This window comes from Ooceraea biroi, chromosome 2, assembly GCF_003672135.1.
Source record: "Ooceraea biroi isolate clonal line C1 chromosome 2, Obir_v5.4, whole genome shotgun sequence".
Classification (NCBI taxonomy): domain Eukaryota; kingdom Metazoa; phylum Arthropoda; class Insecta; order Hymenoptera; family Formicidae; genus Ooceraea; species Ooceraea biroi.
Genome location: NC_039507.1, coordinates 6,396,483 through 6,410,127, shown reverse-complemented (window position 1 = coordinate 6,410,127; position 13,645 = coordinate 6,396,483). Strand labels below are relative to the sequence as shown.

At 33.1% G+C, this 13,645-nt stretch overlaps 1 protein-coding gene across 2 annotated transcripts; it reads right to left on the bottom strand.

Moving 5' to 3' along the window:
- Window positions 1-981: 981 nt before the first annotated feature.
- On the bottom strand, window positions 982-6,708 carry LOC105283406. Of its 2 annotated transcripts, XM_026975459.1 has the most exons (5): window positions 4,205-6,707; window positions 4,009-4,065; window positions 3,737-3,910; window positions 3,551-3,649; window positions 982-1,285 (listed from the first exon to the last, which is right to left on the bottom strand). In XM_026975459.1, the coding sequence occupies exons 2-5, from the start codon at window positions 4,016-4,018 to the stop codon at window positions 1,023-1,025; spliced, it is 546 nt and encodes a 181-aa protein (XP_026831260.1). In that variant the 5' UTR covers window positions 4,019-4,065; window positions 4,205-6,707; the 3' UTR covers window positions 982-1,022. The 2 variants fall into 2 exon arrangements, with proteins under 2 accessions (XP_026831260.1, XP_011344436.1); XM_011346134.3 differs by having other exon boundaries at window positions 4,009-6,708.
- Between the last annotated feature and the right edge of the window lie 6,937 nt (window positions 6,709-13,645).

The window sequence follows — 13,645 nt, the reverse complement described above, 5'->3', positions numbered from 1 at the left end:
CTAGGCTCAATGGATAGCTTGGGGTCGAATTATGTAATAAAAGTGTTTTCATTTTTCTCCTACGTGCCCTACGAGCGGAGATATTGCGATGCAAAGTCTGAAATTGGCAAATTTTCGATTAAGAAACGTCGTCATTATCATTATTGTCATAGTCGTTTGTACAGTACAGTTTTGCTCCGATAGGTGGCAGCAACGCCGATCTCATGCTGTCGGTATATCTGGCGAGGTAGAAAACGTGGAGCGCTGCAATAGTCCCAACTCATCGTCGTTGCAAAAAGCTTCCGTTATAGAACATAGAGCGCAAGTAGAGGAGGAGACAGGGGGGCATATCGTGGAGTGGCTTATTCGTCAGGTGACGGAGAACGCTTTTTCGAGGCAATTCGTGGTATGCCGTCCTGTCTTTCCCGCGGTTGGGTATGCGGTACGATGACCGGTTATCGGGATGTTCATGCATGTCGAAAGATCGAACGTTGAGCGAAGGTGGCTTGAAGTGGGATTCGTGGTCGCGCGGCATGCGCCGCACATGCGTGGAAATCTAGTGTCCTTTTTCATGGAGGCGGTGAGTTGGGATCCTGCGTGCCGGGCGGCGGGCTTTGTTGGTACAACTGGCAGGGTTTGCCGCGGAGCGCGTGAGGTCTCAGCCATGGTGGAAGAATACCAGGTGTGCTCATACGCATCTTTTTGTAACAGCCAATGAGACATTGAAGCCAGATACCGCCATCTTGTCACGGCAAGTTGAATTCGAGGTTATATCATTATTGTACAATAAAAATTGTACAATAAAAATTGATTTTGTTTTCATGTTTATGCATAATAAATATAGGTTTATGTATATTCAACACTGAGAGGAAAGAAAAATGTTGGAGACTAAATAAGTTTTTAAAAATATATTAATATTTATAACACATGTAGATATACATATGCAACATAATTACATAATAAATAAACACATTCATTTTTTAGTATTAGTAATTTTTCTCATTTTTTCTTTTTTTCTTGTATACGCATCATTTTTTAATTGTTTATTTAATTCTCGAACACGGACATATGTATGTTCTTGTGCGAATTAAACATAATAATACCTTGTTTGGTATTACTAGGCAATTTTTGTCTTGTAATTGCATAATTTCTGACGCTAATGTTTTAAAAATCCATGGCTCCTTACAAATAGCAGAACCGTGGTGCTGTAAAGTCCTGATGAGTAACTCCGACTTTGTACATTTTCTTTTTAATTTTTTTATTTCGTGATAGGATTCTGATTTCGCAGACATTCTATCAGCTTTATCTGCAATGTAACAAACGTATTCGATATTAATAAACGTATCAAAACTAGATTATATAATATCCCTCACGGAAAATAACTTATAGTAACTACTGAAATTACAACTATTGAAAACTATTAGTGCACATTACATTAGTAATTTCGCGCACTGTTGAAATTCGCACTAGTAGTCTGCACTAGTAAGTCTGCACTAGTAGTCACATTAAAAAAAATTAATTTTCACCTATTTATCAATTAATACACTTTTATTATATTCACTCCTGAGCTTTGCTATTTGATATAATATATGTATACTCTACAAATTTTGTTACTTAAAATTTTCTTCTTACCAAGGGATTCGAACCTCAGTCGTTGAGCGCCGCAGTCCTCATCCTAGTCCACTACGCTATCGAGTATATCTGATGAGCGCGTTTTAAATTCTTGTTATATACTACTTATACGACAATGTGCTCTTAACGTTATCTCACAGTAGTGTAACGTATCATTCTTCGCCGTTTCGATTAAATTTGTGACAGTAAGAAATATTATTTGTAATAATGTTAAATTTGTGGCATGTAAAAGAAGATAAAATTATTTATTTATTCATATAAATCATTCTCAGTATTTGAATCTCTATAGATTCTCGAAAACTAGAAAGATTTGAAGGTTTATCTACAGTTTCAACTAAATAATGAATAAAATATAAGAATTAAAGAACAATCAGTTAAACTTGCATATAGCGATAAATAGGATTTTACATACTTGAGAAATAATCAGATTGTGTAACACTCTTCAATGCAGATTTAACAAGACGATGTTTCTGGACGCGTTCGCGAATTTTTTAAGATATAACACGACTTTGTTAAGATATGTACTGACAGGGCCGCATTTATACTTTTAGAGGCCCTAGGCGCAACATCATTATGAGGCCTCAAAAGAACAAGTCTATTTCAGTTAATTAAAGTCATATGTAGTTTATTGAAAATAAAAGTTGACATTTCCATAATAACTTTTTTAATAAAAGAAAACTAACATAGCACAATTGAGTATACATATAATTGCATTTAACAAAGTATAAAAATTAATCAGTTCAAATTTAAATTAAACAAAATTAATAATTAAAAGTTTGTTTTTCTGGCTTTGGTTTTAGCAAATATATCTACAATGTCATCATAATTAATCGAGCCATTACATCTGATTCAATGCATAATAACGACAGGTCACTTGTTTTATTTTGGTGTAAGTTACTTCTTAAATAATTTTTTATTCGTTTCAACACTGAAAATGAGTTAATAATTTAGCGGCATGTATCTTGTTTATTAGCGTCCGGCACCTCGTTTCTAAGATACGCGCGGCAAGAGGGGAACAGTGGGAGTTGACAACGAAATCGGCCAGAAATGTGCAACTAAATCCCGGCACTGCTATATAGCATATGTTAAATGGACGTGCCGCGAAACTGACAAAAGATCGCGGTTCATTATATCTGTTACATAAAACGAAGTTAATACTTCGATTGGGTACGGCTACGCGATAGAACCTATTTTTCAGCAGCCTCTAGATTTTATATTATGAATTTAATATTTAAAAATAAATATTTTATTTTGCAACATTGCAACTATATAACTAAGTTGGTTTTTATTTGTGAGAAGGTAAGGTTTTAAAATGTGGCCCCATAGGGAGTGAGGCCCCAGCTTGCGCCTGATGCGTCTTATGGTAAATGCGGCCCTGTGTACTGATTACAATATACAATTCAGTATACATTTAATGAGTATAATATTTCCACTAAGATATATATTATAATACCTAACAATAATAATACTATTCGGCAGTGATAAACAACAATATATACACAAGAATATAGACTGTTGAACACTAGAAGAAATAATGTTCACTATTGGTTAATATTGCAAACTTCTGTACACTATTAGTTCGTATCATTAGTTCGCATTATTAGTTCGCATTAGTTCACATTATTAAATAATTGGTATACTAGTAGTGTATATCACATTCCAATGATTCCCACTAGTCAATAGTTAAAAACTGTATAGTGGACACTACTTCTTACTAATGCAACACTAATCATTATAATAGTGATTACTGCTTAAAACTATTAGCGTTCAATAGTTACTATTAGAAATGCAATAGTTCTTTTCCGTGAGGGATTAAAGATGATTTATAAAATAATTATAAAATATATTAGATTTACATTGCTCGATAATGTAAAACGACATGTTATGAAAGCGTAAACAAAATACAAATGATAATCATATTTGTAAATTAAATTAGTACCAAAATGTGGTGAATATCTTGAAGTCGAAGCCTCCATTTGGTCTTCAGGTTGTATTGTAGTAGATGTTACACTTGGTATTACCTTAAATTCATGAAATCCTGAAAGGATAAACAAGTAATTAATATATTGTATAAGCTTAATTGGAAATTTATATTTGAAATAAAACAGTATATAATAATATTCACTCTTGACTGATGAAGATGCTACTTGTACATCTTCACTAGTTGAATCTAAATTCTGCGTGGGGACTGCATGAGATTTCAATTTACGCTTCTTCGGCGTTGTATAACCTAACAGTGGTTGCATCCATGAGGGGTCTTTGTATGCCGTTGCATCAAAGTGAACAGAACAGATGCGTCCTATGTATAAAATATATTAGTTTCGTTATATGAGTAAATTTATGATTATCAATTCTATTCTCATAATTAAGCAAGGATTTATTTGATTTTATACATACCATTTTTCATATTAACATTTTCTTTTCCACACGCTGCTTCTCATTTTAATAATAATTCTTTGTTTTTCGGAAACAGAAAAAACTGAATATTATTTGATTTTCGAGTGTCGTTTTTGCATGTTTTTACAGAACATGTACTCATTGTGGTACTCAAGAGAGATTCACTGGAGATTCACAATCGCAAACTATCACAAACCTATACTTGCTTTACCGCGCCCAGACAGCACAGGATATCCTATGGACATCCGTTTTGTGTCCATTTCTTGTCGGGATATCTGTGAACCTTATACAGATATCCATAGGATATACATTTGTGAACATTGCAGGACTATCCTAAAATGGACATGTTTGTATATCCATATGCTATTCTTATTTGTACTTGCTCCCTGTATGCGCTATGTCAACGCCATCTGCATGTAATTCCGATCTTTTTCTGTGCATGCTATATGCAAATAAATTATTCAGACACACACACACACACACACACACACACACACACACACACACACACATACACACACGAGGATTATTTGATAAATCAAACTTTGAGATGAAGAAATTCAACTTCCATTTTTATAATCAGTAAAACGCGCAGCAAATATTTATTCACAATTATTATTGATGGTAAAACGCTTTATGGTTTTTGATTGGTTCTCTAAGAATTATCGACGAATTTAGAGGTAATCTTTAGTTCTTTTCTTTATAATATTTTATTAGACATAAAATGAAGTTTAAGAATATTTTATTTGTATGTATATTTTTGACTTTTTAAGTTCGTACATAAGTGTTCTTTAACACACTAAGAGCAGAATTTAAAAGGCGCTTATTAAATATACTCGATAGCGTAGTGGACTAGAACGAGGACTGTGAAGCTCAACGACGCAGGTTCAAATCCCGTGTGAGGTAAGTGGAAATTTTAATTAACAAAAATCGAATACTCTTTCAGTATGGTACATTTTCAATGGTACATTATAACTGTATAACAATTTATATGTACACGTTGCAAAATAAATCTTGTTTAAAATAAAATAATAATTTGGTATATAATTTCGATTTTATCTTTTATTTCGCGTTATGATGTTATTAAAACGTCATTAAGACGTTACTAAAAGGTAAAAACAGGTTACGAAGTTACGTCTTTTTAACGTCTCAGAATGTCGTCTTCTGTGCTTGCTACCTGGGCCTTTATCACGTCCCAGGATGTCCAGTGGATGTCCTATGGACGTATTTAGGACGTAAAACATGTACACCAATTTCATAAACAGATATACTATGGACATCCATAACATGTCCAAAGGACGTAAAACGGATGGTCTATGGATATCCTCAATATCCTTGAAGGACATCTGATGGATATCTTTAGGATATCTGTGTGCTGTCTGGGCGATATATATATGATCTGAACAAAAATGGCGGCATCTGGAATCTGCGCAGAACGGTACGAAATTCGTCTCATAAATGAGCACACCTTGTATTCTTCCACCATGGTCTCAGCTATGTCGTAGTTTTAGCGCGAGACCAGCTGTAGTTTTCGGTCGATACTGTAAGTCCATATATTGCATAGATCTTATATACCTGGATAGGCCTTTCCCTGTAGAGAGAAAGAGTGAGAACTTGTCCATTCATCGTCCATTCTTCACTTTACAGTATACGAAACGCATGCGCGAAATGATGTATTAAAACTGGCCAACAGTTCGGTTTCACGTATGTGTCATGAATGTAACCTATAAAAGTGATTTATTCATTTATCGATAAAATGACGATAAGATGTAAAATATGCGGCAGATATTGGTTAAAAATGTGATAAAAGTAATTGAAAATATTCAGACGCATATAAAGGATATGTATTTGCTTTGTGCTACAGTCGGATTTAGAATAAGTAAAGTAAAAAATTCAGTTAATAAAGTTGTTTTCACTGAAATTATTACAGGTCACTCTCAGGGCCAAGATTTTTATTGTAATCACAGAAATCAGCTCATAAATCTTATTGTTTCTACTTACATAGACATAAGATTTCATCACATAGCACGTGAAAATAACGAAAAGCCAAATAAAATACGTAAAAAATTAACTAAATTAATTTTATTTTCTCATGACTGATTCCTTGTAAAATCATCCCACAAAGTTTGATGTAAAAGTACTACTATAAGTTTATAGATACTATAAGTTAGAAATAGTATTTATATTATATTAATATTGTTTATATTATACTACTAAATAACATGCTAATGATATTTGCTATTACTTCTTTTCTCAATCATACATTAATTTTTATATCTTCTCTTGTTTCCTTTTCCCGGAAAAATAACTCCTTCCTTCTTACATCCCTATAAAATATCTCCAGGTATTCCACTTTCAATTTCCTTAATTCTGAAGTTTTATAATTATCTGTTTGTTTAATAGCCGTAAAAGCCCTTGCCGCTTGATTTTTTATTATACTTGTTTATTTATAATCTTTAATATATCATTTGATTATATTTCTAATGCTTCATCAGATATTACGTTCCTGCGCCTCCGCGCTTGCGCAGTCTTTCCTTTTCCAATAGAAGGACAGAAAATATATTGCTCTCTCGCTCTGGCATCTCGGTCCCCGATTTTCATTAACAAGGCCTATCCAGGTATATAAGATCTATGATATATTGTAACCGCTGGCCGGATGGCGATGCCAAGGCCCTCTCTTTTTATACAATAAAAAAAAAGTCGGTATATCTGTGTGATTGAGATATCGCGAATCTGATTGCGCTGACTTTTTGACAATCGTTTGTAGTTTCGTTTTGTTTGTAGTTGAACTGTTCAAAAGGTATTAATTAACATTTGTTTAAATGAAAAATAGCTACCTTTGCCATTTGTTAAGATATCGCGAATCCGCTTGCGCTGTCTTTTTCAAAATCGTTTCTAGTTGTTTCGTTTATAGTTGACTAGTCAAAAGTTATTAACATTTGTTTAAATAAAAAATAGCTAACTTTGCCATTTGTTAAGATATCGCGAATCCGCTTGCGCTGTCTTTTTCAGAATCGTTTCTAGTTGTTTCGTTTGTAGTTGAACTTTTAAAAGTTATTACCATTTGTTTAAATAAAAAATAGCTAACTGCCATTTGTTAAGATATCGCGAATCCGCTTGCGCTGTCTTTTTCAGAATCGTTTCTAGTTGTTTCGTTTGTAGTTGAACTGTTAAAAGTTATTAACATTTGTTTAAATAAAAAATAGCTAACTGCCATGTGTTAAGATATCGCGAATCCGCTTGCGCTATCATTTTCAGAATCGTTTCTAGTTGTTCCGTTTGTAGTTGAACTTTTAACAGTTATTACCATTTGTTTAAATAAACAATAGCTAACTTTGCCATTTGTTAAAATATCGATATAATTAAAAAATGAAAATAGTAAAATATTTAGAATATTTATTACTAGCATCCCCCATCACGCGGGCTTCGCCCGCGATATTATGTGTAGAATTAAATAAAAACACATTTTACCCCTTCTCACCCGTTAGGGGTGGAATTTCGGAAAACCCAGCCTTAGTGAGCACCTACGTAATAGTAGGAATATACCCTTAAAATTTCAAGTCGATGGGTGCAGTGGTTCGGGCTGCACGTTGATGAGTCAGTGAGTGAGTAAGTGGTATTTGGCTTATATATATATATATAAAGCTTATAATTGAGAATATTCACTCTTAATTCACTCTTAATTTCACTCTTCGTCTCTTTTTTATGTGCCCTTTATAAAAACACAAAGGTGCAATCGAGCCTAAATTTTAAGTTTTATGCCTTAAAATCTCATTGTAAATTATTGTTACAAAAGAACGCTATCGCAAAGTGAAAGATGTTCCATGGGCATTGTCAAAAGTAATTGCTTCAAGAGAATTGTCAAAATCAAATATCACGGCAAAATATTGCTTGGGGTTTACATGGTTTACAAAATACAGATAATGTTTCGTGTTATGCAAATCCTCATATAGTATAAAAAAGAATACTTCACACTACAAAATGTGTGAAATCACAACAAAATTACCTTTTTTAAAAAAGGTACAAAAAAGCGCCAAGTATACGCGCCCGAAGTTCTTTCAAAAAAGAACTCTACAAAACTAATGATATCAACAAATTGCGCCAACTACAATGGGTATTTATGCAAACCAGAAAATCTATTACTTTTTATTATTACTCTGGCCGATATTCATTGTTGATTCTTATTCAAGACCATCTTAAGTACATTCATAAGATATTTGAATTGATACGAATAAATATTTTAATACATATACATATATAAATATGTCAATACAAATGTGTTTTTTGAAAATACTTGGCGCTGCTAAACCGAATAAAAAATTCTCTTAGTATTTAAATAATCTAAACATTACAATAATTTGCTTAGACTCTAATTTACACAACAACTTGCCGAAATGTACAAATGTAGTTAATTACACTTATTCTATACTTAACTCTAATGTCTTACACACACGCGTGCGCGCGCGCACGAGAGAGGGGCACACACACACACACCTAACTTACATAACACAATCGCCGAAATACACACACACACACACACATTCACAAGAGAGGAAGAAAGAGAATAAGGCTGAAGTCACATGGCACGTATTTTTTGCGTAACGCGTAACCGCGTAACCAATCACATTGTTTCATTTGGATATCAGCTTCTGCAGGCAAAGATTTGATTGGTTACGCGGTTACGCGTTACGCAGAAAATACGTGCCATGTGACTTCAGCCTAAGGCAATTAACATATTGGTTCGATGTGTTGAGAATTTTTTATTCGGTTTAGCAGCACCAAGTATTTTCAAAAAACACATTTGTATTGACATATTTATATATGTATATGTATTAAAATATTTATTCGTATCAATTCAAATATCTTATTAATGTACTTAAGATGGTCTTAAATAAGAATCAACAATGAATATCGGCCAAAGAGTAATAATAAAAAGTAATAGATTTTCTGGTTTGCATAAATACCCATTGTAGTTGGCGCAATTTGTTGATATCATTAGTTTTGTAGAGTTCTTTTTTGAAAGAACTTCGGGCGCGTAGAGTTCTTTTTTGAAAGAACTTCGGGCGCGTATACTTGGCGCTTTTTTGTACCTTTTTTAAAAAAGATACTTTTGTTGTGTAACTATTACGACACTACAAGTTTCCGTATACTTTGGCGGTCATGTTGAATTATGATGTCAGAGGCGAGAAATGACACGCTGAGAATTCTTGCGTGCCATTTCTAAATAAAAAGATATTCGCATAAAACAACACTTATGATCGCTTTCGCATACTTCTAAAATAGTCCAGAAACTAACTTTTTCTGTTAACAGTCAATAGTCGTAAAATAACTGTGATATGAGACTTGGTCATGCGAAAATGGCTGTGCATGTGCAAGACTATTTTCATATTACAGGCATTTTACGGCTATTGATTAACTGTTAACAAAAAAGGTTAGTTTCCGGACTATTTTAGAAGTATGCTAAAGCGATCTAAAGTGTTGTTTTATGCGAATATCTTTTTATTTGGCAATGGCACGCAAGAATTCTCAGCGTGTCATTTCTCGCCTCTGACGTCATAATTCAACATGTCTGCGGTGACTACCCAGGAGCCTTAAATTTAATATTAACTCCATAATTACCTGTACAATAATAATTTAGTTAAGTCATGAATTGCCTTGCGGTACTGCTGTTGTTCAACTGCTTCCATGTTCCGCAATGAAATGCCCATGGAAGTTTCTGTAAGTTGAAATTGAATAAACATTTATCGATTTATAATAATATATATGTGGTTGAAGTTTGGACCAATCATGGAGCGGAAATTAAAAATCATTTTTTTTGCAGCCACATCTCAGTAAACGACCAAACATATGCAACAAACCGAAAACTGAATGAAAATTAACAATATTAACGTAAATAAACAAACAGAAAGAGAAAACAATTACAAATATTGAAACCTTTAAATTCGTGCGGGTAGCTACAGTGGCTTGTGCCAAAAACCGACGGCACTTTTGTACTCGGCAGAATGTAGGGAATTAGAAAAAAAATAGTTTGTAAGAAATGAGGTCCCGGAAGACCTCCGTTCACCGCGAAAACTGATCGTTCTCTTTTCTGACTGAAAAGAGAAATTTAAAAATACATGTGACGCACACTAAGAAGCGCGTCACTTATAAACTTTCTCGCGTATAGGTGAGGTGTTCCGATAACTATTTTGCTCGCTCGTGTTTACCTCACCTACAACCGGCATTGTGTAAGCGACCCGATCGTTGTGTGCGATCACACGGGTATTCGGACGGCATTAATGTCGTTGTTCGTACATACGAGTATAAACTATTTTCGTGAAGTTAGTTTTATGAAGCACACACACGCACACACACACACAAAAGAGGTGTAAATCCGACCGTGCAACTTCCACGCGGTACACCTTGGGGAATTCTAATGCCGGCGGTACTGTGTAACCTTCAAGCCTTATAAGTCAAAAAGTACGTAAGAGAAAAAAAATTTATTATAGCGTTTCGAAAAGCTCTCGAGCTAAGCTACAAGAATATGTAATAAAAAATAGGGATTTCCATTTAAGATTTTTATGTTGACCATGACCGGGCTTTCCAAGGTCATACCAAGGTCAAATATATATCATCATCTAATAGATTTTTTTAAGCCCTATACTTTTTGTTTGAAACATTTTTCCACTAAATCATTATTTTCCAAGATTTTTAACCGTTCCGGAACTTTTTGCCAGCACTGTATAATGCTTTTCATGAAACAGAGCGAGGTTTAAATGTAATAAAATGTAGTAAAATGTAGAGCGCGATCTACACTTCGCGAGAAGTTCTTGAGAAAAGTGTACTTTAGGAAAGATCTGTTCATGCAGTTCTTATTTACGATCATTCATAGAAATAATCATATAGGTATCCGAAAGATTTTATATAACAAACAACATCGATCTACAATTAATTTACTGTACCTGTATGTCATCCGGATGGCTAAGGACGACGTTAGCGATTGTCAAGCTCCAAAGTTTATAAATTGGCCGATGTTTTTGAAATCGTAAATCCCGAAGATCCCAGAGATCTTCTATAATATCAAAAAACCAAATTAAAAAATCGAAAATAAACTCAAGCATTTGATTTTAGTATTCAAGTGTATGCAAATTCAGAAATTTGGAGAGAATTGAATTGAGTTTAGTTGTTGAAACTTAATTCAACACGTATTATTACCATTAGGGCATTAAGCAAATACACCCTTTCTATCCTAATTTACTATCTATACACTGATAGGTTTTATAAACAAATCATGCCTTAGTTGACAGATTGACAATGTTTGCAAACTTTAACTTGCCTCCTGAACGATCATATACATTGGCAACATCACCGAAAATTGGGAACATTGTGGTCCCGGAATAAGATTGATAAGCCGTCTGAATCTTGCAAGATGGATAACATAATAATATAAAAATGCAATAACAGCACATGACAGTAGTACGCCAACAACCATCGTTTACTGAATAATGTAAAATGGTGTGCAGCTTTCCTTCGTTTCGTCTCTCTCTCAATTCTTTCAGATATTAATTGTAATGATTATTATCATTTATGTAATTTATCTGTATTATGCTGTAATAAAAAATAAATTGTGTTGCTGTGATTATTAAAGAACATTAACTTAAGGCTATAAGAGATAATTATAGAAGATAACCTGACAAGGTGCTTTGTATTGCTAAACAATATGCCGTACAAGGAAGTATAGACCATACGTATATTAATTTTATTTATCTTAAACACGTGGCATATCGTAACCTTGGTGCTTTACTATAAAACCGAATCATATTAAAACGTACTGTCCTACTATAAGAGACACAAAATCATTTGCGAGTCATTATTGAAAATTATGAAGATACGAGATACAATACAAATCAAGATACTGTACAAATTTACAAGAATACATGACCACTACGATCCGGGCACTCCAAGTACTTCAATATCGTCATGCAATAAGAGAGTATGCATAGAAAACGTTTGGGTAAAATACTCAAACTGCTTCTAGATACTTGGCTAGTTAATTATTGATTTCATATTTAGTTTTGAGTTTTGACAAGTTGGGAGTTTTTATGTACTTGGCGTATTTCTTCACCTTTGTGAGTTTTTTTTTAGTGGGTCTCATTGCTTTTTGTAAAATTTTTTGTATTTTTGTCTGCAAAAAATATATATGCATTTCGAGGTCAACTACACTTTTGCACTTTCGAATCATTTATTAATTGCCATTCGGTATCTTTAGCACGTATTATATTTGTATAATGTCCGTCAATTGTACTTTCACCTTGATGAAAATTTCCACTAATATTTTATATATATGCAAACCGATAGAGATCTTTTCAGTAAGTACAGTTTTAATTTTGAATTTTAATAATTTCAAGTTAACCTTGCAAAATAAATCTTTATTTAACAGATTTGTAGCATTATTATATCGGATATGTTCGAATTTTGCCTTGTTTTATGTATTTTTTTTATTTACTTGGCATCGTGATGCTACCGCGTCGTTGAATTTAAAATAATTAAATTTAAACTTTTTATAATTTTTGCAATTTATATTTTTATTTATTTATATTCAAATAAAAATTTTCTCATGTATCAAAATCATTTTTAATTCCTAATAAATTAAATAAGTCGTGCATATGTGAACGCACCTTGACGGACAAAATCGCTTTGATTGTGTGCGTGCGATCATACGTATGTGAGGCTGAACCTGAATAATCTGAATCTGAAAAACGAAACGTCACATTTCTAGCATATGATTACAATATCTCAGGATTGACTGCACCAATCTTATTCGACTTGGTCGCAATCGGTAGCTTGCGTCCACTTTATATAATAAAAATGCTGTTAGATTTTTAAATAAGGCTGTAGTTCCTGAGATATTTTAATCGAAAGTTTGTGTGACGTGAAATTCCGGATAAAGCTATGCGGTAGCGCTCGACGTTTATGCAATGAATTTGGCAACGCTCGACGTATATGCAGTGATGCTCATTGCTCGGAACCTTATTTTTTATATCCTTGGCATCGCGACGCTACCGTGTTTAGTCGCTTGATTTTTGAATGGCGCTAATTTCGAACATTTGCTTTAAGGATTTATTACTTTGTTTTGTTATTATGACTATTTGTGGTCAATCTACTCGTCAGGAGACGGGCTACAATCGTACGCAATAAAAAAATATATGTCGACAGTTAAACAATCAATATGTCCTTGATGTGACTTTAACCACTCCACCTAGGAAAAAACTAACTTCATCATATGATGTTATTTTCGATACCAAATATTTGCTGGAAAACAAAAATTTCATACTTCATCTAGTTTTAAAAATATAAGCTTGCAACACCTTTAGTAATACACCCTGTATAAGTAATTATGTATTTTATTTATAATTATGATATTTATAATTATGATATTAATTAAATATATATATAATTAGTTAAAAGTGATAATTTTCCTAACCTTTATAAAACTTAACTTAAAAATTTGTATATAATTCTTATAATTCTTCAATATAAATAAAAACAGTGATTTCAATTACATTTTAATTGTAACCAACTAAATATATATTATTTTATTAAGCCTTATAAAAAGAACTTTGTGAAAGAACTTAATACACACAAACAAGTGTATGTA

Coding starts and splice junctions, on each gene's coding strand:
- LOC105283406 (XM_011346134.3), bottom strand. Junction 3,650..3,736: donor AGCATCTTCATCAGTCAAGA/GTGAATATTATT, acceptor TTATCCTTTCAG/GATTTCATGAATTTAAGGTA. Junction 1,286..3,550: donor AAGATATTCACCACATTTTG/GTACTAATTTAA, acceptor GTTACATTGCAG/ATAAAGCTGATAGAATGTCT.